Raw genomic sequence first — 23,818 nt, forward strand, 5'->3', positions numbered from 1 at the left:
CGTAGTATACCGCCGCGCATGCATAGTGTGCAGGTGACCGATAACTTAACGAGCTCTAGGTCTGGGCTTATGCAACATGGCTCAGGTATGACCAACGCAAGATTGGACCGCGATGATCGCTAAGGAACGGTGTGCCGCCCAGAATTATTGCCAGTGTTAGCATTTCCGTAGCAGTAGCAGTCATGATGAACACGAAGACTCGAGGCAGATCCGCCGTGGCCGGCAGAGGCGCGCCTCGAATCCTGGGGTTGCATCCCACCTATCGAGGTCCAGCCCGGTCCTGCCTGCTACAGCTGACTACTACTGCAGAACAGATTCCTGGCAGAGCATTTGGCAACGGCAACTAGCTGAAAGTAAAAAGCAGAAACTCTCAAGCTCACTGCCGACAATGCCGACTGGATTCGAGGAGTCGAGTTGTCTGTGGCAGATTAGGAGGAGAAATAAGATGAGATGATGGGGAAAATCAATAGGGCCGACGTCATGCACTCTTGTGCTCCGTAGATCTTGTTATTCCCCTGCTTCATCGGGACAGCGCACCGCCTGAACCACCTTGACAACCTCTTCACAACTCTCTTCACACGACACCTGCTGCTGCTCGGCTCAGCTACCTTGCTCACCTGTTGTTGGAGCTTGCAGTAGGCTCCTCACACAGTCACCAGGCTGCTTTTCTTTGTCTGTATCTCTATCCAGAGCATCAGACGCACTAGCTACTTTGGTGTCGGATATCACAGCTGAGCGAGCATGTGCGTAGTGCGATAGTGTCCCGCAAAATCACCAATATCTTATCCTCACACCCGTACCTGCCACATAGCGGCCCGGCACCAAATAGCAACTTCCAATATGTCCCGGCCGCAAACTCCTGCATCGGGCATCTACGCTCCAGTCACTGAACTCGACCGAACTTCACAACCACCCTACCTGCAATCGGGCTCTCGACCTGTATCGTACACTGGCTCCGCTGCGCCCGGAGCGACCGGTCTCGAGAACGGCGCAGCAGGCGCTCCTCGTCCAGTCTCCGCCCTCTCACAAAATGAGGGCTTCCACGACGACCTGGCGTCTGTGCCTGGTACCGAACGGTCCGGCTTGCAGCGGAGTGCCTCACAATTGTCCAAGACCACACCGTCTCGCAGTGGTACGCTGAAGAAGAAGGCCTCGCTTCGTGGCAGTGCATTGAACAGGAGTGGAAGCCGCAAGAGCAGTTACGCTGGCTCCGTGCGCAGCATGAAGCTGGGCGAGAAGGAGAAGTACGAAACGGAAGAGAGCAATAGCGCTTTCTATTGTCCTATTCCCACGTCCGGTAACCCCACAGAGCTTCTTGCGACCAGATTTCAAGGTATGATACGCTCCAAATATCATTATAAATCGTTCTCAGCTAACAGTTCATAGCCTGGCGAAAAGTGCTCAAGGATTTAATCAACTACTTCCGCGACCTGCACAAGTCCTACGAAGTCAGAGCGAAGACGTTGCTGTCAGCGTCCAACGTCATCAACAACACCACGATACCCTCCAACTTCTTGACAAGTGGCGGACTCGGCGATGCCAACATAATACTAGGCGATTTCCACAAGCAGGCCGCCGCTGAGTCGAACAAAGCTAGAGACCTCGAGAACGAAGTCATCATCCAGTTGACTGGTCTGCGAAGCGATCTACAGCAGAAGATCAAGGAGATCAAAGGCCTCTCTGGCGACTTCAAGAACTCTGTCGACAAGGAGCAGGATGTGACCAAACGAGCTGTGAAGGCCTATCAGGAGGCACTGGGCCAGGTCGATCACGATGCTGGTGCGACATCTGGGAAAGGCGATCCGTATATCATCAAATTGGGTGTCGAGCGTCAGCTGAACAAGCAGATCGAAGAGGAGAACTATCTGCACCGCGTAAGTCTGGAACATCCTCACGGCTGGATCATACTGACAGATCACAGGCGTACCTGAACCTGGAAGCCTCTGGTCGTGAACTAGAGTCGATTGTCGTTGGCGAGATCCAGAAAGCATACACCGTTCTAGCAGGAATTATGCGACGAGAGGCTGATGCTTCGTACGACACAGCTGAGAAGCTTCGTGAGGGTCCGTTGACCATCGCTAAGGACATGGAGTGGGACACCTTCGTTACCAACAACAACCAAATGGTTGATCCTAGGAACCCTGTTCGCAACATCGAGCACATCACCTATCCCGGCAAAGATCACCCTGCTGCTCTAGAGGTCAGAAGTGGCATGCTGGAGCGGAAGAGCAAGTATCTCAAGAACTATACTCCTGGATGGTAAGTCTATTTCCTTGTCTCCTATTCCTGCTCTAACGAGTCTAGGTACATCCTGTCTCCAACCCACCTACATGAATTCAAATCTGCGGATCGCTTGTCGACCCAGTCGCCTGTCATGTCGCTATACTTGCCCGAACAGAAGCTGGGTTCCCAATCAGAGCCGGGTTCATCATCTCACAAGTTCATGCTCAAGGGACGCCAGAGCGGTTCTATGCATCGCGGTCATTCTTGGGTCTTCCGGGCTGAGACATACGACACCATGCAGGCGTGGTTTTCCGACCTGAAGGAGCTGACAGAAAAGACTGGAGAGGCACGCAACGACTTTGTCCGCCGCTCTCATGCACGCACTTTCTCAGGCAGCAGCATGAAGGCGCCCAGCATCACAAGCTCGGCCGACGCCATGGAAGATGATGAAGCTGACCGACAGGCATTCGCTGGAGAACAATCGATTCGAGGCAATTCAGTAGCAGAGGGCTTGGGTGCGGGACTCCTCGCAGAGGATGCACGATCTGAGGCAGGCTGGCGACCTCCGGCACAGCGACCGTCACCAGGTGGGCGCTTCCCATCTGATCTCAACGTGCAGCGAGGCTTACAAGCACCGGTTTCGCCGAGTAGTGAGGGCAATCTCTCGGACCGCGATCGAGACGCAATAGCCAATGCAGCTACCCTGCCAGGCAGTGCCATTCCATTCAGCAATACTGAGGAGAGGCACCCTGAGCTTCCTCAGCCAGGTCCGATCTCAGGTGCTCCAGCTGGACAGCACTACACTCCAGGTGTTCATCCTAATGTGGTCCCAACTTCAGTCGGCGCCATCCCAGGCAATCAATCGCAATACGGCGACTGGATGGCTCCTATTGCGGCAGGTGCAGGTGGTGCCGCCGTCGGTGCTGGTGTTGCACACCACTATGCCGAAAAGAATGACCGCCCCATTGTCGAAAACATCGATAACGTCGAGCGCCAGATGGATGGCGCAAGTGCTGTCCCAGAGTACGGCACCTCGTCTGCCCCGATCCCCGTCGTCACCGAAACCAGTGGCATTAACACTGCAAGATCGTCTGGTAATGCAGGCGCATCTAGCTTTGCCCCGACTGCGAGCTCGAACAACGATCTGTCGACTGTCAGCACTCAGGACACGGCGCCCACGGAGTACAGCAGCAGCAGGCCAGCATTCGGGAAGCAGCCTACAGCTAAGAGCGTGAGCACAATCAGCGACCTGCACATGCCGGGTGAGTTCCCACGACGGGCGTCGTGATCAAGGAACATTTGCGTGCATGTGAACATTATCGTTGGTAATGGTTTGAGAATTTGATGTCAAGTGGTAAAGAGAACGTCCCGGCAAACGTCCACAGTTGCCACACGATTGATAGAGGCACGGGCCAATCTGCTTTTGAGCGCCGTGATGGCACAGGGCACGCCTCGACTGGATAATGTTTGCTTTTGTCTTGCATCTGGACACGGCTTTTGGGGAGCAAGATACCACAGTCGTCTTAGTGTACAGCGGCGGAGCTTGATGCTGATCAGAAATTGTACTTAGTTCTGCTGTCTTGACCACGCGCAACGGCATCATCGTCAGCCCCTATGGACAGTAGTTTCTCGTGACCACTTGTCGAGACTCGCTTGTCAAGCCCTTTGAACAAGTCTTCCTTTGGCCACACCAATTACGACTCTCCCATTTCCTCTTCACTTTAGCTCCCCTTGCCTTGCCTTGCCTTGTCAGACGGCGACACCCTCTCTCAAGCCCCACAAAACGACCTCGCGCTTCGCCCGTCGCAGCTCTTTGCGCACACGGCCCAGACTCTGCGTGTTGGTGCGCATGCTCGCTAGGTGGGTGCGGAGTCCTTTCGTCAGAGCTTGTAGGTCTGCGTCCGCTTCGACCTCCTCGCTCCCCAACAATAGTTCCGACCCATCGATCGCATCTTTCGTGCGTGACCGCGCTGTGTTCGCTTGTGCGTGAATCCCTTCATCGTTGTCGTCATCCGTATTTTCTGCCTTGCTCTCCTCGTCGTCGACATCGCGAGCGAGTGGGTGAACACGTCCCTCACGCTCCTGCCTCCGCCCCTCCGTCTCCGCTGCACGCGAGTTCGTCTCCAACGTGCTCAGCTCCGCCCGATCGCGTCTGAGGTCAGCCTCCTCACGCCGGATCTGCATGCGCAGCAGCTTTGCGGATTGTGTTGCTTGTGTAAGTTGGTGCTGGAGGGTTTGAGTGCGGTTGAGGGTTGCTTCTAGGGAGAAGTCGATGTCTGAGGGTTGCTGTTGGGCTATTGACGAGGTTTTGCGGCTGTTGCGGGCCGAGGAGGATCGTGGTGGAGGGAACGTCATTTTCGGAACCGCCTTGGTCAAATTCGTGATAAGTTTGGTGGTCGCGGTGGTGTAGTCATCGTCTTCCACCGTAGAGGGTAGTTTCCAGGTAGCATTTCCGCGGCGCCTCTTGTGAGCCGGTCCTTCGTCTTGTAGCGAGGCGAGTGGCTCGGACTGTATGGCGAGGAGGAGGGTCTTGATGCGGTCTTGCGTGTTGGTGGGGAGGGGTTTCCAGGATTTGCGGACGCGCGAGGCGGGGATGGAGAGGGTTCTGGGGGAGAGGCGGGGATAGTCGTTCCGCTGAGCTGGCATGGTTTCGAAGATTGTGTGCTCGGGCGGGTTGGGTGGTGTCAGTACCGTCGTAGCGTGTTCATTGCTGCCAAAGTGTGAGTGCCGGTGTTTTGACGCGATCATAGGCACGCCCGAAGACGCGACTCGAAGGTTGTACGGCGGGCGAAAAGCTACAAGTGCGAAAATCTCCCCCGTGGCGTTGTGGTGTGTTGCTGACCAGATGGAAGTCTGTTTTGGGAAGGTGACTTGCCTTAGCTGGAATAAGGAACCCCCTGTCAGACAGGTCCTTCGACGTACTTGGGTAGATATTGCCCTGCTTCACGTCATCAACGAACCTTGTCTGACGTGCCACGAGAGTCAAGGCAGACCGTAGCAGTAGCACGCCAATTACTTTATGCTGGCGCCATCGGAGGCTGTTGGCGTGGTCAGATCTGGCGCTAGCCTACTCAGTCTACCTTTCGAAATTCGAGCCGCGATCTATAGAACAGTCTTCCATGATTTCCGCGTCATATGGCACTACCCGGTCGCACACTTGAGCTCCAAAGGCTCACTTGGCCTGATCCCGAGTCACTGCCACCTAGATGACGGAGCCTGTGAATGCACAATGACAGACGGTCGCGGCCAGCAACCTGGTACCTTCGCCCTGGCCACCGCCATCACACGTACCTGCCGTCTCTGCCGCGAGGAGTCACTGTCACTACTCAAGCAAGGCGGCACGCACTACTTCGACTTCAATGAACTAATCAACATTCCCATTGGGCACCCTTTCTTCGACACAGTGAGCAGACGCCACGTTGTTATAAGGCAGACTTCACGGCAAGATGGCTTGCTTGAGTCAACCGAGCACTTGCTTGCGCGATTTCCGAAGCTCTCGACGTTGCGTGTCATTCTTCCCGACGTTCATGCGGCGAGTTTACGCGGTTATGGCACCTTTGAGAACCTTGTGCGGAACCCGAAGCTGAGGACGCGGCTGTTGCAGCTGATTGAGCATCAGACTTATATCAATACTTTCTTTGACCAGTCGTCGTACCTTATCGGCGAGGCTCTGAGAGAGACGATCGAGAAGTATGCTGGCTGCTGGCGGCCAGGGGTGCATATACAGGGGCGAATAGATCTGCCCAGAAGCCAGACCGCATTTGGTCCTGTTAATTTGCAGGAATTTGGCGACAGCTACATTGATTTGAATCTGCTGCGTGGCACACGCGCTGTACAGCCGGATGAGGTCCGGTTCTTGACCTATCGTGTCAATGTGGTGACCGGCGAGAAGAACATCACCTCTGATGACGGGACGGAGTTTCGCCTGGCTGGCTTGCGTGATCGGACTGCGGATGAGGCAAGGAGCACGAGGTGCTCTTTTGCGGATCTGATGGCTATGGACAGCAGTCCGATATGCATTCGCTATGCGCCTAGACTGGCTTGACCTGTGATTTAACGCTCAGTCAGAGAACAGAAGCACTTATTGACGTGCAACATACTTGGAATTCGTCCACGCTTTCCGACCTATCGAAGCTTGTGGAGCACTATGATGGGTGCTAAGCTCTTGAGTGCGCCGGAACCATTCATTACGACAATATGGCAATGCATTGGCTCAATGACTAGCTCAGAAAGCCCATTGACTCCTGCCTGGCAAACATGCATCTAATCGATCTAAGCACGTTAAAGTGCAACCATCTCGCCGCGTTGTAAGGGATGCTCGATCGTGCGCAATCGCCACCACTGTGACAGTCGTCCAGTGACTGCCTGCTGGATCTAAACTGGTTCACGGAAAGCGCATTGCGGAATGGGTCTTGGCGGTTACCTTGCTACTGCCTTGTGCAGTGACAGCATCGCTTGCCTGCAATTTTGGAACCTCCTGACTTCGCAAAATTGATTCTCCGGCTGCCTTCGTTGCACCTTTCGACTGACCAAACATCCAATGGTCAATCCGATGCACAATACCGCGTGATCAGCTGCACGTTGAAACCATGCCAGAATCAATCCCATCCGTCAGAGGTCTCGCCTTCGTCGACGTCTTTCCTGCCGAAGTCCGGCTACTAATTTGGGCCTTTGTCTTCGAAGACAAAATTTTGGTGTCGGACGCTGCGCTTTAAACATCATCTCAGACGAAAAGATCCTCGTTAGACGCATCCCTGCCGAGATTATCTCAAGGTACACGAACAATCACATAACGCCCAAGTCGAACGCGCTGTCAATCTTGCAGCTATGTCGAGAAATCCGTCAAGAGGCATTGCCACTCTTCTTCGACAAAGTCACGTTCGATTGCGCTGTGGATGAGTTTGGTAGCTTTCCGGATATATCAGCGCCACTATGGAGTCGTCTGAGGACGCTGCACATCCGCAACTACCCCATGCCAGTGTATGACGACTTTATCGACCCGTACATCAAAGAGAACTATTGGATGCTCGGCGAAAGGCTCTTCCCAGCTGTGCCGCTCGCCTTCCCTGCCTTGCAACATCTTATCATCTCTGACGATTATGCAGTGCCGGTCATGGATGTTCACGGAATATGGAAGTTTACTACTGGCTTTAATATTGACGATCTGTTGCAGATCATGGATGACCGGACGATCCATGAGCATCCGCTGCGCGTTTTCAAGCTCTGTCTTGAGGCTTTGGTCAGCAGATTGCGCAAGGAGGCGAGCCGTAAGACGCATGACATCCGCAAAGTCACATACAACGCCAGGCTTAGGACGTGCATCCACGAGCCGCTCTCATCTGGCCCTGGATGCGAAACTTGTTCGACAGAACAGCATACCACGGTACGTCCACAGCATAGAAGTTTCCGTGCTTGTTGATGGTCCCGCTAATTATATCCAAGTACATGAGAGCCACTCTCGGGGGTGGCGAGAGCAGCATTCCCGTCGATTTGAGAACTACAATGTCGATCGATCAGTACTGGCGGCTGATCGCCACCAGCGATGAAGGGGTTATCACTATCAACAAGGATGGCGAACATAAGGATGTGCCCCTGAAAGAGCTGAAATGGGATCGGTCACGCAATCCATAGGCTTCTCCTGCAGTCTGGCTTTCAAGGACTCCTGTGGCGTCTCAGCACACAGTCCGCCCTCCCCGTTGTCAATGGGTTTGGAGCTCCACGGAGGAATGCTTGCATTGAGCTCGCTCCTTTCCAGTTGGGTACCAAGTTCTCAGTTCGAGCTGACAGTCATTGTATACACTAGCATCCGTATTCACGAATTGCAGTGCGTGCGATACGTCTCTCCATGAAAAGCTACCGCACCCATACCAGTTTACATCAATCTCGAGGCTCCGACGGGGCGAAAGCTCGTAGGTGCAAAACCGCTACGCTGCTGATACGTCTTTTAGCCGGGCGACGCGCTCGAATGCACAGGGGACTATTCTGAATAGCCCGGCGATGTCCCGATCCCCGCGGGGTGAGGCTCAACAGATAGTGGCTCCACTCACTACTGGAGATCATAGCTGGGGCCTGCAGGGATGTGGTAAGTCATGCTTGTTGCTCCTTACGTACAACTCGACGTTTTTGATCGCCCAAGATGTGATACTTCGATTGAGCTGCTTGATCTAACCAACACTGACCGTAGCTATCCTCACATCGTCGACATATTGACTCCTTTCCCAGGCTCAGTCCCAGACAAAAATCGCAGCGCGCAATGTAATCCTTCTAGCACTCCTTTCAGCAGCGGTCAATCTGAGCATCGCTCTACAGGTTTCTGACCCGGATCTCCCAAGAGCCCAGCATCCCTGTAGCCGGGCACGCAACCATGGGATATAAGGTGCACGGACCACCATTTGTTTCCCAGGTATTCCCCACATTGCACTTGTGTCACGGATTGCTGGCTAATGCTGAATGTCTTCGCCCGTCCCGAAACCCGGAGATGCTCCGATCTCCCCGTCTACTCCTAATGTACGCGGAGGACTGTGCTGAGGTGGCTGTCAACCGCAAGACATCATCGACGCGCTGTCAGATCACAGTGCTGACATCAAGCAATCATCCGTAGATAGACGTCAGTTGCACGGGGCTGCAGAAGTCAAACTGTTCTTATGTCGAGTCCGGTCTTCTTGTGGTCCGGGGATTGTCATGGACACTCCCCTGGAGCACAAGAGCGGTCCTCACAAAAGGTGACTGTGCGCCTCAGGCTCGTCGGCAGTGTCTCTTGCGTGTGTCTATTACCCTTCTCGATCCTCCGCTTCGAGGATGCGATTTTATCCGGCTTCATGAACTTGCATCAAGCTCACCAGAGAGAAACTCCCCTGTCCTGCTGAATCCAAGGCATCGAGCTTGTTGTCGGATACGTCTGAATCGAGACGGCATGTCATCGGCGCGCAAGCACCCTCCAGTGTGAGCAGGCGTAGGCAGCTGGTGTATAAATACCTCCTCAGCCATCTCCTTCTCTGAACCGCAACTTTCCACCAGCAAAGCCAAAAGCATTCGACTCAAAAATCAAACTCAGCCAGCCAGACAACAGGCCTTCACCACAAATACATCACCAACCCCATTCTCTAAAGCAACATCATGAAAATCTCCGCCACCGCCCTCGTCGCCCTCCTCTCCGGCACGACCGTCATGGCCTCCTGCCTCAAGGACGGCTACTGCGCCGGTGCCATCCGTGGCGCTCAGAGGTGTGATAATGACTCTGGCTGCACCTTTAAAAAGGTACGTGCTTCTGTTGGGAAAAGCCCCTTTCTCCTATCCTGCCTTACTTCGTTTGATGCTTTCTGTCCGCCTCTGTGGGGTTCTTGTCTCAGACTCATGATGATGGATATGACTGTCGAGTTACTGTGCTTGTACCGCGAGCTGACGCTTTGGCCTATTGGCGATGTAGTATGAGTGTGGCGGTTATGGGACGCCACAGTCCGGGTATATTTGGGTTGAGCTGAAGGATGGGAACGGGAACCCGATTGGATGCTAGGCTCGGAAAGGAGAGCCGGCTTCCGGGGTGAGGTACGAGTGGTTGGTGCTGGCTTGGTTCGTTGGTGAGCGGATTCGAGTAGTTGCGGGGGCACGTTGCGGCCTGTGATGTGCATTTGTTGGGGTCAATGCTGTTTTGTACTCAGTAGACTGTTGTTCGGAGTCGTTGTCAGTTCGTCGAAGCTGTGAATACTGGGACACTCCCCAGAAATGCAAAAAGCAATGAGAGTAGCAGCACCCAGAATCGAACTAGGATCTCCAAACGAGGATTTTACCCTGACGTGGCCCGTAGCCACAGCCCTGCCTCTCGATGTGTTTGCCATTGGTGCCATGCTGCTGAAAATTATCTGTTGAAGGTATTCTTCTGATTCAGTTCGCTGAGCAGATCTCGAGAGATGCGACTATATATAAATTTGTGAGAGCCAGTCACCCACGGCAGTAGGTATAGTGAATAATCCGTCGTAGCAGGTCAACACAACCTACTCTCAAAAGCGCAGAAAAAAGAGAAAGAAGACGTAGCAGCACCCAGAATCGAACTAGGATCTTCGCACGAGGGGACAGTGTCCAAGGAGAGGTGGCCGAAGCCACACCCTGACCACGATATTGATGTGTTTGCCGTTGACACCATGCTGCTGAAATGCTTGTGTTCACGGATGGTGTTCGAGCAGATTTTGCGGTCCACATGTATATGTAGTTTCGATGGAGTCACAATGGTGGTGGCGAACAGCTCTGCTGTAGCAGATTCGCAGAGACGTTCCTCGAGTCAGAGACGTTTCGGCAGCAGCGTGACTTCACAGTATGTCGACCAACACCGCCAACCTCGTGGGTAAGGAGCGGCCTGCGAGATGAAGTGAAATGAGCGGCCGGTCGTATTATAGATCAAGTTGCGAAGGTACTCAATATCACAGGTGGCTGTCTAGGTAAGAGCGAACGCGATGCGTTCGTTTAGACTTTCCGCTCCACCTAGATCTTGGCACAGGCAAAGTGCAGGAGAAATCCTGCACAGTTGACCTCTGGCCATCTCCAGGGACTGTTCGCGTGCTTCTACGCAGATCAAGAGAATTGTGCTGGCAACATATCGATGGTTACGAAGGCAAGGCAAGCGACAGGCGTAGGAGCTTACAAGGCTACCTGACACTGCTAGGCGATTTCCCTGCCAGCCCTTCCACGTTGGCAAGAAACTCTACCACATAGCAAATGCCTGCCTCCAAAGCTGGAGTCTTGCTTCCGCTACATGTATCCTGTTGGTTTGGCCCACTGTCGTCTCCGGACGTGTGTCAGTCGCCCTCCTCCCGGCAGGAGCGCATTTGCGAACTCCTAGACCACCGTGGGTTGTTCCCAGCGAGATCTTGTCTGCAATATGCACACCTCATTTCTCGAGTCGGTGCTCAATTTCGGGTCCCGCGAACATGCCTCACCATCACTGGTGGTCTTTCTCTATCTGCGTCCTCTTCACCTCTGTAGCTTTGCGCCTGCGGTTGGCAGCTACTGCTCACCTATCCCCGAGATAGTGGGACATTGCTGCTAATTGTCGTGTTTGGGACGCGTTCATGTTTACAGCACACCCTTTTAGATGCTCGGCGGCATGCTCGGTGGTTTAGACCATGTCCAGACGAGCTAGCCAGCATTATCGAATTTCTGTGATTTTGCTCGGGTCTTCTTTTTCTTCTTAGAAGGACCAGCTGACGAGGCATTCGAATTCGAGTTTGGGGCCGAGACCCTACTAGCAAGCGGGTTGAGGTTTGGATTTGAGCCTTTCCTGGTTGGCAAGGTCATGGTCGGCCACTGTGGCTGGTCCCGGTCTGGTGAGGCGGGCCTGCTGTTGTAGCCGCTGTTGTGGTAAGAGGGAGGGTACGAGCGATCGTCGGGTCGGTACGAATTGTAGGAGTCGTAAGCAGGTGGAGGGGGACCTCTTCGAGGTGGAGATGGTGGTCTGTTCTGATATCCAGAATCGAATCTTCGAGGCGACCGCTGTCTGTCAAGTCCTGGCCGGTAACGATCGCTGGCAGCATTCTTCGGTGATCGAGAACGGCGTGCGCCAAAAGAGTCCGTGGCGTACCACGATGACCGCCCTCGAGCATCGCCATTGTTTGGTAGGTCTCCAAATCGTGGCTGTTCGCGTGTCGGCCCGAACTGAAAATCGGGTACACGTCTTGTGGTGGCTCCAGGTGCCTTCACCGTTGGACGTATGAACTCTCCATCTTCGGACGATTCACCGCTGTACACAGCATGACGAACGTCAGACTGGCCCCGTATCTGCAACCCAGGCGGTCTCATATTTCTGTTGGCAGCATCGAACTCTAGTGTCTGCATACCTGTTTCGAGACTTCGGTTGACATACTGACCCGGCTTGAGGGATTTCAGGGACCATCTTGCAGCGGCAGCTCGGTCTGCCTCTGGACAATCTCCTACGAGGTGTGACTTCGAGGCGCAGATGCAGCATGAGACCCACAGACGCACCGGTCCTCCTGCTGTAGAACTCAGTTCTGACTTTGGGAAAAAGCGTTGATTGCAATCCGCTTCGACGTGAGACAGATTATTACATATATCGCAGGGCACAGTCGTAACCCTGAGGTCAGATATGCATTCAGCCAATTGGTGACCAGGCTGACGACATCTGGAGCAGCGAGCGACCTTTTGACATCTTTTGGAAGAGTGCCCATCTAGACTACAGTGCTCGCAATCATTCTCAGGGCACTGGTCGGACATGTGACCTTGCTCGAGGCATGTCAAGCACGTAACGGGGCGATTGAGGTCTATCTGGTCGCGTTCGAGGTGGAAGAGGGTATACCGGATCTGGTCCTCCAGCTCGTCGTTATCGAGATCTTCTAGCCTCAAACCAGATGACTGAGGTGGTGGCGGAGGTGGAGGCGCTTGAGACAGTGGAGGTGGCGGAGGAATGGCTGTGTTGACATGCTCGCCCTGAATTTGTGCCTGGCGACTCTGCAACATCTTTGGTTTGGCGGCGTCAATGTTGACAATCATGCCGCCATCCTCGTTATCCGACACTGAGGAAGATTCGTCCGAGGACGAGATCTCGATGGGTTCGTTGTTACTCGGTGAGTCTGTGGAGGTGTTGTTGTTGGGTACTTGTACTTGCGCTACAATCGTCGCAGTGTTGTCTACTGCAGTCTGACGCGGCGCAAAACCTGATGCTAAGCGGTTCTTCCCAAAACTTGAAGCCATGTTGGCAGATTGTGGGCTGTCTTGGGGCGTATCTTTTGCGGAAGGATCATCTACGTTAGTAGCGGCAGAGGGATCAAGATAAGCAGCAGACTCGGAGAGAGTGGCACCTGCTGACAGAGCCAACTTCGCCAGCCGCTTCTTCTCGCGTTTGCGGGCTCTCTTGCGCTTTGGTTTCAAAGGTGAGTTCGAGGCAGAGGATTTGGCACTGGCATGAGAACTTGCTTGCGCAGCGACATTTGCTGTGCGTGAGTCATCATTTGACCCGCCATCACTATCGCTCACCATGGCTACTCTCAAGTGACAGGTAGATAGTTCATAGTCAAGAACCTTCGAGGACGCATCAGAATATTGGAGTGCGAGTCCCCCTCGAAGTCATGTCATGTTTAAGTCGAGGATCCCAGCCCTAACCCTAAGCTCGTGTCATGCAGCTTGACGTGATGTCGGTTCAGGTTCCTGGGATGTGGCAGCCCGCCAGAAGTGTCTCACTCATTCACTCGGCAGACCTCAACATAGACCCCCATTAGATAGGCTGCACCATTGACATTAACGACCGTCCAGTGATACAATTGTCTCCGTCATATTCTTCATCCACCTTCGGAACCAGCATTCGCCTTCTTTTCTTCGCCGCCTGCAGGCTACCACATTCTACAGCCACGCGACCAGCTCGCAAATAGCTGCCACAGTGGGTTCGTCTCGGCCTGAATATAATCAGCAATTCGGTTTCATTGACAACCACCCAGCATCCTCTCTTTGACATCTCAAGAATCCATGTCCTCCGTCACCCTCCAGCGCACCATCTCTTTCCAAGCCGATACGAAAGACCCATCTTCTGAGTCCACCTCGTACGAGCCGGGAAACATGAGCACAACCAAGACTGGCCGACGGCGTCGTTCTAGCAGTATAATATACCAGGAGCCACCGGAGTCGCAGGAACAACTGGCAGATCAATCGGCGCTGCCGAATCTGAACTCACAATGGTCAATGCAAAAGGTAGGCTCCCCAGGCTCGCCTTCTCATGCAGAAGCTGACAACGAGACAGGTGCCTGGACAATACATCCAGTCCTGATCCTGTTACTGAAAGTCCTGTTCGATGTGATGCCCGGAATGACACAAGAAGTATCCTGGACGTTGACCAACATCACCTACATGGCTGGCTCATACCTCATGTTCCACTACGTCCGTGGCATCCCCTTCGAATTCAACGCGGGAGCCTATGATAACCTCAACATGTGGGAGCAGATCGACAATGGGGATCAATACACGCCAGCGAAGAAGTTTCTACTCTCAGTGCCCATTGTGTTATTCCTCCTCAGCACCCATTACACCCATTATGACTTGACTTACTTCACCGTCAACTTCATGGCATTGATGGCGGTCGTCATTCCGAAATTGCCACAGTTCCACAGAGTCCGGATCGGTATATTCTCACAGCCGGAAGATTGAGGGCGCAGGGTTCGACGGAGGAGCGCCTGGCAGGACGACTTGATTCTGCCAGGAAGAAGAACTTCGGCATGTGATTAGCCACATTACAACTTGAATACAATCTTTCAGCAACTTCTACGTCACTTTGCTTCATGAATTGCATGCTCGTCTGCCGCTCGTCAGATTCGATGAACGACCACCATGAATCGCGTTCCTTCTCCAGTCAAGCAGTTGTCAACCGGTCTGATCTAAGCTCCGAATAAGCCCGCACATATAAATGCTTGACATTATGATCTCCAGACCACCTGGACAGTAGACACTCAAGACCGCGTCTTCCGCCCAGAGTCGCTATCTGAAATCCCCTCGACAAGGACATCTTCATGCTATCACTACAGCGTCCATTCTTGTGGAGGCAATGGCGCTCGACTCAACTTCCCAACGAACAACCCTAGCATTTATCGCTGGCGCCTCCTTGGCACTACTCGCCGTGACTTATACTCCTCTGGCCGCACTGCTCAGCAAGAATGACCACCAAGACAGCAAAGGAAATCCATCTCGAAACGCCCCGCCTTCCAGCTCTCGTCCTCAAACCCAAGCACCACCACAGCCCGCCTCTTCCCTTGCCAACACAATAGGAAACACCCCCCTAACACTCCTCCCAACCCTCTCCCGCCTCACCCAGTGCTCAATCTACGCCAAACTCGAGCTCCTCAACCCCGGCGGCTCCCCGAAAGACCGCGTCGCTCGCTCCATCTTACACTCGCTGCAGCATCCTTCGTCCACTAACACCCCACCACTGGCGCCTGGGGACACGATCTACGAAGCACCGTCGGCTCAACTGGTATTTCGCTCGCTACACTCGCACGGAGCCTGGGTGTAGCTTGCCATATCTTCATGCCGAGCGACCAGAGCCGCGAGAAGAACGATTTGTTGGAGAAGTTGGGTGCGAGGGTCAGTAGGGTGACCCCAGCACCGATAGTGGATCGGAGGCACTTCGTGAATCTAGCGAGGAGGCGAGTGTGTGGCATACGAAAGCTTTCGAGGAGGGAGTCAGGGGAGAGGTCGAAATCTTCGCCGACATACCGGCACTTCTCAAGCGGCAAAGCGGCGAGGGCAACGATGACGACGCCGGCTCTACGAAACATGATCCCGACGCCAAGTCAGATTCAATCATAATCAACATAACCGGCCGCGCCCATTTCGCGAACCAATTCGAATCCCCAGCAAACTACCGCGCGCACTACCACACAACAGGTCCCGAGATATACACCCAGATGGATGGTCAAATCGACGCCTTCGTCGCTGGCGCGGGCACGGGTGGGACGATTTCTGGCGTTGGGTTGTACCTCAAGGAGAAGACCCACCGTCCGCCCAGAGTTGTCCTCGCCGACCCCACTGGCTCCGGGCTTTACAACAAGGTGAAGCACAATATCTTCTTTTCGCCCACCGAGCGCGAGGGGACGCGCCGACGCAGCCAAGTCGATACGATAATCGAAGGGATCGGTCTTACGCGGAGTACATTCAATTGGCAGGTCGGCGACGACGCAGGCGTTGTCGATGATGCAGTGCGTGTAACGGACGAGGAAGCGAGGAGGATGGCACGGTGGTTGTGTTGGAGGGAAGGGTGGTTTGTGGGGGGCAGCAGTGCTGTTAATTGTGAGTCAACGCCTTGCTCGCCTCTCTGTGCCTTTCTGGTTTGAGGAGGACTTTGTTGGTGCCGGTGATGGTATCGTCCGTAGCTACCTGACATTGTATGGCTACTGACTATCCTGGAAATACAGGCGTCGCAGCCCTCCGCACGGCCCTCGCCCTCGGTCCCGGCCATCGCATCGTAACCATCTTCTGCGACAGTGGGATGCGACATCTATCGAAATTCTGGGCTGGGATTGACCCGGCTGACTCCTCCGCGATTGGTGACGTTGGAGAGGCGAGCATGGCGGAGCTCGAGGAGATCTTGGCTGCTGAAACTGGTGGTGATTGATTCTGTTGAGTATGTCTCAGTGTATACTGAGGCGGGCTCTGACCGAACCGAATCGGGCCTACCAAGCTGGGGAGATCACAGAAACATGGCTCTGTGCCGCAAGTGCTAAGTGCTGCCAGCGCCCGATATGTCTGCTGCGGCGGCTGACGGTCTCACGATGGCCGACACGTCCAGTCCCGCAAAGACGACCGCCGTCTGTCCACCACGAGATTTCGGAGCAGCATTTGCGGCTTCTTCGTCGAGGAAAATGCTTGCGGACAAATTGGCGGTCTCAGCAGCACTACTGGCCATTGCTGGCCTCTCATCGACATCACTAGCACCAGTCTCAGCAGTTCCCGGACGTCCCTCGTCAGCATCCGGCTCACTAGGCCACCGATACCACTCCGGCCTGCAGTACCTTCCGCGCCGTTGCCGCCAGTGCCTATACATCGTGCTCTTCTGGCTGAACCACTTTCCACAGCCCCGGACCACCGTCTGACGCCCAGGACTCATTTGTCGGCACTGCACCTCGCCTCCCTTCTTCCTCCCACCTTCAAGCTCCTCGAAACCTTCCGCTTCGGGTCCAGCTACCCGTGTCCGCCTCCTGTTCTCAGGCTTCTTCATCCGATCAAAGCCCTCCTTCAGGCAGGCTCTCTCGGTGGCCTTCCAATGCCGCAGGACTGCATCACGCTGCGAAAAGATCCTGCCGCAGCCGCGCCATGCGCCGGTCTGAGGATTTTGCTGGCGGCATACGCGTTGGCTGATGGGTTCAGGAGGGTGTTTGCGCTTGGAGTTCTCGTAGAACTCAGCGAAGGTGGTAGGAGGTAGGGCGACGTCGAGGCTGCCAGGAGATTGGTCGAGGTGAAGGAGGTGTAAGGAGCGGGCGTGTGGAGGCTTGGTGAGCGGGGCAACGGTCTTCGGTTGTTGCTGGTGGTGGTGAGGGTGAGATTGTTGCGAGTGGCAGAATTCGTACAGCCACCACTCGGCAAGACGGTTGCCGATGTCGAATTGACGGAAGTGTGGGAGGCGGCGTTTGATGGTCTCCATGAGAGTGTGGTCGTTCAGGCTCAGCTGCCGTAGGAGCATCTCGTCCTCCTCGGTCCAGACTACTTCGGGTAGTATGCCTCGCCAGGAGGGACCGACCCGTGTACGGTAGCTGCGGTAGTGATCGGACATTCGCTCTCCGACGGCCTCCAGGCCGTGCCCGTGGACTTCGTGCATAATGACCAGACTTTTGAAATCCGCGACGTTGAAGTGGTACACGGCTTCGAAGGCGTCTGAGTCGGAGCCGGAGGTTTCTTCAGCGTGGTTCTCGGCGAAGAGCATGTCAAGCTCGTCTGCTTCTGAAGGAGTGCTGGAGATGCGGACGGGGCCGAAACGGTCGTTCAGGTCGACGTCATCGCCGAGTTCGTGAACAGAAGCTCTTTCGCTATCGTCGCGGGGGTGACTGCCGTCGCTGGGGTCCAGCGGCCCATCGTCGGCTTCGCAATCTGATGTGTTATCAAAATCTGGGAAAGGTGGGAGGTCGTCGCCAGCGTCGACAGGCTCTGGCGAACACCGCACCTCTTCTGGTGTGTGGTACTGCTCTTCTGTCTCCTCACCATTGGAAATAGTTTGGCGCGTCTGGCCCCAACGAGTCAGAGACTCTGAGACTGCCCTGACAGCCGAGGTCGCGGCGCTTATAGCTTGATCAAATGGTACAGGAGCGCGGGAATTATCTGCTAGCACGGCTTCTGACTCGCATAGCTGGCTCTTCTTCTTTATTCTGGTCGTGCGCTTTCCAGGTTTCGTGGCGGTCTCTTGTACGTCCAGAGCAGTCCTCGATTGAGAAGATGCTGGGCTCAGTGGCAGGACCTCTACTGTTGTCCTTTTCTGGGATCTCCGAGGGCGCAGAGATAAATGCGATCGCTCCTGCTGCTGATATCTTTTGTTCTTCCAATTGCGATCACGGTAATCTCGATCGCCGTTACGATCAAACGGATCAGCTGTCTCCTTGAAGGCTGGATACGGAGTCGCAGCAGGCGTTGAGGTGGGCAGCTCATCGGCATCCGTTTCAGCCCTTCGAAATGAAGAGCTTCCTCGGCGGCGGCGAGCAGAGGAGCCTTGGAAACGGAGCATGAGATCGGCGCCGTCGCTGTCAGGTGTCGTTCGCCCACTGATGTTAGGGACGAAAGGACTAAGACCCAGCTCCGGCTCATCGCTGTCTGGTATCTCCAAACTTCCTGCTCGACTTGCCAAGGGGGACACTGGGTCCATGTTGATGCGGCCGGGTTCGGCAGGTGACTGTTGTTCTTGTTCGAGCTCTTCTTCGCTGTCACTGTGCACGTGGCCAGCATCGGCAAACAAGTCGTCCTCGCTGTCGATGTCCCGCTCGACGCTGTCATAGACGACCCTAGCGTCTAGTTCGTCGTTTTCTCCACAACTGGATTCGGGCTCATGCTCGTTGGACCCGTCTTCGACGACGTCAAGCAGAGCCTTCACACTGTCTGTTGTGTGCACACCTGCACCAGACTCTTGCTCACTAGCAGCAGCCAGCATGTTGCGTAGATGTCCCATTGCCGCGCCAGTGCTATAGAACTGCTCTTTGCAGAATGGACAGGTCCCCCGATTAAGGAGACGTTTGCCGCGATCGAGGCTGATCTCAGCGACGCGTACCTCCACTTGGCCACCTGCACCAAAACCGTCTTGCAGAGGATCTTCTGATTCCGCTCGAATCACGCGCATGGTTCGCTCCTGGTGGAGCTCAAGTCTGCGATTGCCCTGCAGACCTAAGCCCCATATCGAAGTGCCTTGCCTTGGAGTTGCAGGACTTGTTGCGAGAAGTGCTGATTCGGCTTCCTGCTTGTCTTGCTGAATCGCGGAGTCCATCGCTTGCTCGATGTGAACCGGAATGCGCCAAGCTCTTTCGATATGCAGTTCTGCTTTGTCACGTTTCTCAACCAGGCTCAGTATCTCTTGCCCTACCCCTTCACCAAAGCGTGCTATAATAGCATCGTGATCGAGCTCCCCTAGATCGTTGAGGAGGTCTGCCCTCGTACGACCATCGTCCATCGGAGTCACAGAGCTCGCGACCTCATCATGCTCGAACAATGAATCTGGTGTTGACTCCCTTCCGTCGTCCGCATCAAACAACGAGTCCGCGTCGGACTCAGCAGCCGGGATGGGGTCCTGTATGCTCTGATCGAGAGGCCTAGTCGCAAATTCCACCGAAGTTTCGCGTAGATGTTCCGGATCAACATTCTCCTGATCATCATCGTTGTCAATGTCGCCCTCGTCGTCTGTTTCCGACTCAGCGTCGTCATCTGCCCCTTGGCCATTCTCGTCACTGTCGACTTCACCCGTGTCCCCAGCTCCGGCAAGATCGGGAGTCGTTACATCATTCTCGTCAACGTCTTCCTTACTCGCGGCGGCCTCGGCAATAGTTTCGATGCTTTCTATCACTTCTCCGGCGTTGCCATTCTCGAAGTATGCATTTCCCCGGTCTGGCGCGACGGTCATGGCACGAAGCATGGCTCGACCACTTGCGATGGGTCGAGATCTTCTGGGAGTGACAGCAGCCTTGACCGATCTCGGAGATTGCTCACCAACCGACTCGTCAGCTTCACTTCTAGTGTCGGCATCTTCGTCGAGTCCGTCCAGATGGCCATTGTTGACCAGAATCTCTCCGGTTGATAAGTCTACCTCGTCGCCAATGCCAGAGAAGTCGCGTTCGTACTTCTGAAAGATGGCCTCGAATCGGCTTTTGAGGAATCGATCATTGTGATGGCGAGCAGTGTCGAGATCAGCATTGGGCGTTTCATCTGCAAAAAGTGATAGTCGAGGCCGCTTCAGAGGTGGCTCCATGGCATGTCCGGCTGTCGTATAAGGCTGGTGGCCGATGTTGTCCATTTGTATCTCGAGCCTGATGAAGGCGGAGTTTCATGCATGCAACTACGATGAAAAGGGCAAGTACGCGCTCAATCAGCACGCGTTGTCACTGCCCCACGTAAGTCTTGGCACAAGATCATGCGTCATTTGAAACATCGAACTTCAATCGCAACTTCAGATTGTAGTTGAGAAACACCCGTCACAACCCAGCATTTCACCCAGAGCACTCCAATTGAGCAAGAGCGATGCTCGAATCGAGTGGAGTCGAGGATTTGTCGCCACGAAAGGTGTGCTGGCAGGATGTACTGCCAAAAATGCCGAACGCCGCTGAAGGTGGACAGTTCCTTAGATGATCTCAACCCAGCCGCGTTCGATCTCTTAGTCGGTGAGACTCCTCTTGTCTATCAGTGTGACCACTCGCTGACCACCGTCTAGGGGCGGCAGCAAAGTCACAGCAGAATGCGACCCCTACAGCAAAGCTGAACTATCCATCTGAGCGCAAAGCGCTCTATGATCGTGTGGCCCATCGAGCATCCTCACCGTTACACAAACGAACGATCCCAGCGCCTCAAGATGTCCATGACCATCCTTCGGTCGAAATTGCTGGGCGGCAAGCCCCTCCAGACATGTCTTTCATTGAGATCACGCAGTCACAAGTCGTCGATCACGAGAAGGCCTTGGTAGAGACCAACGGCACCAATCAAAGCGCTGCCGATGGACTAGGTGCAGTAGCCGATGGGGATTCCATGAATGCGAAGGCCATTAAGAGCGAGAAACTGTTCTCGATATTGTCTTCATACTCGGACATAGACCACCCAATCTGCACCGAGTGCACCTCAATCCTCCTTCAGGCATTCTCGGCACGCTTGGCCACTGCCACGCGAGAAAGGGACGCATATGCAGGGTTCCTGAAGTCTCTGCAACAGACCGCTGCTACCAATGACTCTGATGAGAAGGACAAAGTAGAGCAGGAGATCAGGGACCTCGAGGCCGAGGATGAGAAGACATATGCTGAACTACTGGAACTGGAAGTAGAAAAGGCAGCTCTAGAAGGGGAACTCGCAGATCTCGAGGAAGAAAGCCGACAACTGGAGCACGAGGAAGAAGCATTCTGGGCATCTCGAAATGCACATGAGAAAGAAGTGTACGATCTGACCACCGAACTGCAGTCACTCCAGCAGAAATATGCCCACGATCAACAACAGCTCGAGAAGCTCCAGCGTACAAATGTGTTCAATGACACATTCTGTATAGGCCATGACGGCTTGTTCGCGACCATCAATGGCCTCAGACTTGGACGGTTGCCGAATCAGACCGTGGAATGGGCTGAGATCAACGCAGCCTGGGGTCAGACCCTCCTTCTGCTTGCAACTGTGGCCGAAAGGCTGGGCTTCTCATTCAAAGGCTATCGTCTGAGACCTCTGGGCAGCACATCGCGGATAGAGAAGTTCGACTACTCCCAACAGGCCCCTACAAGCACGCAGGCCACTGCGCCAACAAACGACAGGTCTAAAGCACCTCCCGTGAAGGTGACACCTCTCGACCTCTTCAGCAGCGGTGAGACCGCCATTGGTAGAGTCTTCAACCACCGCAAATTTGACACAGGCATGGTGGCATTTCTCGACTGCTTAGCGCAGCTCGGGGACTATGTCAAGCATCTGCAAGCCGAAGCGGACGGTCGCCCTGCCGTCAGCGCTGCTAGGGGAGGCACTACTGGCTCTGCCGAGACGAAGCCAGTGCTGCCATATGACATCGAAGGCGACAAGATTGGCAATGAGGCCAAAGATGCCCCTATGGTATCTATCAAGCTCGGCGTCGGATTCCAGCAGGACGAGAGTTTCACCAGAGCTTGTAAATACGTCTTGACATGCTGCAAATTCTTGCTCGCATACTGTAGTAACAGAGAAAGCCAGAAGAGGTGACATTGGGCTGCATTGTTCTAGGGAGTTTCATAGAAGACCTTACCATACTAATTCACAGTCATGAGTCATGAAATCAAGCAAACGCCGCACTTGATGTTCTTGTTCCAGCGATCGAGTCTTGAGTCCATGCTACAGCCACGACTGCACGGCATACCATCACCGGCATGATCAAAGTACTTCTTTTCCCCGGTCTCGAGTGCAAATCAGCAGATTTAAACCACCGAAGTCCTCCTTGCGGGAGCGGCCGACATGCTAGAAGATTTGAAGATCGATTGTTTTGTCTACATCTATAATGCCCTCTGTCGTCTCCGAGATGAATGTCCATCATTCGTTACCTAGCAAGGCTCAGCTACCTTCTGGCTGCAGAAGTGGCTGTAAGAGAGCCCATGAACGCTGGCTCACAAACTGCCTCTTCGAGGGAAAGATACACCCTCGACAGCCGCATCGTCCACGAACCAGCTGACCTTCTGCCCGGCTCCCTTGTTGACGAGCCCACATGGTAGATTGCCACCTTCCTCAGTCTCGAAGATCTCCTTTAGAATTTTCTTCTTCCCTCCACCAGTAGCCACGAAAGCAATTTTCGTCGCGTGAGTCACCACAGGCAACGTCAGCGTTATCCTCCTCGGCGGCGGTTTCGGCGAATCTTCGATAGCCGCCACCCACGCATCCGTTTCCCTTAGCAGCGGATGCGATGGAAACAGCGAACAAGTATGCCCGTCCGGTCCACACCCAAGCAGAATCAGATCAAAAAGCGGCAGCTTGACCGAATCCTTCGACGCAAACGTCGCCTTCAGCGTATCCTGATAATCATCCGCAATCTCCTGCGTATCATCCAGCTTCCCGACATCGATCGGGTGCACTTCCGGCTTGCCCGCACTACTGGGGATCTTATCCAGCAGATCCTGCTTTAGCAGGCAGTAATTGCTGTCCTCGTGGTCGAGAGGCACGGCGCGCTCGTCCGCGAAGAAAATGTCCCATTTCGAGAATTGGACGGAGTCTTCGTCGCTGGTGGAGTCTGCGAGGAGGGCTTTGGAAAGTGTGGCGGGTAGGGAACCGCCGGATACCGCGACGCGGAAGGTGTCGCGGCTTTGGAGGGTGCTGTTCTGCACCGCAAGGATATACTTGCGCAGCGAGGGTGCTAGCGCATCTGTGCTCGCGAAGGAGTGCAGGTTGGGCTGGCCGGCCATGATTGCTGAGAATTGCCCGCGCTGGAGGCGTTTGGTAATTGCCTGGGGTACAAGAAGCTGGGTAGTGCTCTCTTTGGAGGCGGCGGTGGTGGCGGTGTGTACAATGTACTCTCTACGCGCACAGTGCCCAATCAGTGTCCCACTCGCGGGGACTTGCAGTAGACGTAGGGACTCCGCTATCAAGTGAGGTGCGGTGAGGTTGTTGCAGGATATCTCTTCCGAGAAAAAGGTACAGGCTCGGGACTTAGCTGACGTGCGCCGAGATCTGACGAAGGCAGGAGCGAGCCGCGGGGCCCTGCATGTTGCTCTTGACCATTGTCTTTCCTCCTAACGTCACGTAACTCGCTGATGCATTGATGACTGAGGTTTCTCGAGGTATAGTTTGGGGCACGTTTGTCTCTTACGCATCATTGTTACGAGTGCCGGTGCATGGGTCGCGATCAAAGTCGGGTTCGCAGCAGGCGATGAGCGTCCTTAGGGTTATGAAAATTCTCCCGAAGTACCTACTCGGGCAGGTACTGGGATATTGCACGCGGCAA

The 23,818-nt window shown here is 54.5% G+C and overlaps 10 protein-coding genes across 10 annotated transcripts; 6 read left to right on the forward strand and 4 right to left on the reverse strand.

The window, feature by feature from the left end:
* Positions 1–840: 840 nt before the first annotated feature.
* Positions 841–3,511, forward strand: AB675_4803 (Phosphatidylinositol 4,5-bisphosphate-binding protein SLM1; the record flags this gene model as incomplete). Its single annotated transcript, XM_018144967.1, has 4 exons — positions 841–1,333; positions 1,387–1,874; positions 1,922–2,259; positions 2,305–3,511. The coding sequence occupies 4 exons, from the start codon at positions 841–843 to the stop codon at positions 3,509–3,511; spliced, it is 2,526 nt and encodes an 841-aa protein (XP_017995574.1).
* A 461-nt stretch (positions 3,512–3,972) lies between these two features.
* Positions 3,973–4,869, reverse strand: AB675_4804 (uncharacterized protein; the record flags this gene model as incomplete). Its single annotated transcript, XM_018144968.1, has 1 exon — positions 3,973–4,869. The coding sequence occupies one exon, from the start codon at positions 4,867–4,869 to the stop codon at positions 3,973–3,975; it is 897 nt and encodes a 298-aa protein (XP_017995581.1).
* Positions 4,870–5,452: 583 nt separating this feature from the next.
* On the forward strand, positions 5,453–7,854 carry AB675_4805 (uncharacterized protein; the record flags this gene model as incomplete). Its single annotated transcript, XM_018144969.1, has 3 exons — positions 5,453–6,161; positions 6,951–7,606; positions 7,666–7,854. 3 exons carry the CDS (start codon positions 5,453–5,455, stop codon positions 7,852–7,854), a joined length of 1,554 nt encoding a protein of 517 aa, XP_017995623.1.
* Positions 7,855–9,339: 1,485 nt separating this feature from the next.
* AB675_4806 (uncharacterized protein) lies at positions 9,340–9,736 on the forward strand (the record flags this gene model as incomplete). Its single annotated transcript, XM_018144970.1, has 2 exons — positions 9,340–9,480; positions 9,650–9,736. 2 exons carry the CDS (start codon positions 9,340–9,342, stop codon positions 9,734–9,736), a joined length of 228 nt encoding a protein of 75 aa, XP_017995594.1.
* Positions 9,737–11,352: 1,616 nt separating this feature from the next.
* On the reverse strand, positions 11,353–13,206 carry AB675_4807 (uncharacterized protein; the record flags this gene model as incomplete). The annotated part of the gene is made up of 2 exons (XM_018144971.1): positions 11,353–11,953; positions 12,527–13,206. The coding sequence occupies 2 exons, from the start codon at positions 13,204–13,206 to the stop codon at positions 11,353–11,355; spliced, it is 1,281 nt and encodes a 426-aa protein (XP_017995572.1).
* Positions 13,207–13,689: 483 nt separating this feature from the next.
* On the forward strand, positions 13,690–14,364 carry AB675_4808 (uncharacterized protein; the record flags this gene model as incomplete). Its single annotated transcript, XM_018144972.1, has 1 exon — positions 13,690–14,364. The coding sequence occupies one exon, from the start codon at positions 13,690–13,692 to the stop codon at positions 14,362–14,364; it is 675 nt and encodes a 224-aa protein (XP_017995533.1).
* A 394-nt stretch (positions 14,365–14,758) lies between these two features.
* AB675_4809 (Cysteine synthase 2) lies at positions 14,759–16,324 on the forward strand (the record flags this gene model as incomplete). The annotated part of the gene is made up of 3 exons (XM_018144973.1): positions 14,759–15,184; positions 15,333–15,999; positions 16,125–16,324. The coding sequence occupies 3 exons, from the start codon at positions 14,759–14,761 to the stop codon at positions 16,322–16,324; spliced, it is 1,293 nt and encodes a 430-aa protein (XP_017995599.1).
* A 105-nt stretch (positions 16,325–16,429) lies between these two features.
* AB675_4810 (uncharacterized protein) lies at positions 16,430–20,146 on the reverse strand (the record flags this gene model as incomplete). Its single annotated transcript, XM_018144975.1, has 1 exon — positions 16,430–20,146. The coding sequence occupies one exon, from the start codon at positions 20,144–20,146 to the stop codon at positions 16,430–16,432; it is 3,717 nt and encodes a 1,238-aa protein (XP_017995553.1).
* A 324-nt stretch (positions 20,147–20,470) lies between these two features.
* On the forward strand, positions 20,471–22,092 carry AB675_4811 (Vacuolar protein sorting-associated protein atg6; the record flags this gene model as incomplete). Its single annotated transcript, XM_018144976.1, has 2 exons — positions 20,471–20,555; positions 20,606–22,092. 2 exons carry the CDS (start codon positions 20,471–20,473, stop codon positions 22,090–22,092), a joined length of 1,572 nt encoding a protein of 523 aa, XP_017995565.1.
* Positions 22,093–22,490: 398 nt separating this feature from the next.
* On the reverse strand, positions 22,491–23,279 carry AB675_4812 (putative 6-phosphogluconolactonase; the record flags this gene model as incomplete). Its single annotated transcript, XM_018144977.1, has 1 exon — positions 22,491–23,279. The coding sequence occupies one exon, from the start codon at positions 23,277–23,279 to the stop codon at positions 22,491–22,493; it is 789 nt and encodes a 262-aa protein (XP_017995627.1).
* Positions 23,280–23,818: the final 539 nt, after the last annotated feature.

Source organism: Cyphellophora attinorum (assembly GCF_001299255.1).
Source record: "Cyphellophora attinorum strain CBS 131958 chromosome Unknown Contig38, whole genome shotgun sequence".
Lineage (NCBI taxonomy): Eukaryota > Fungi > Ascomycota > Eurotiomycetes > Chaetothyriales > Cyphellophoraceae > Cyphellophora > Cyphellophora attinorum.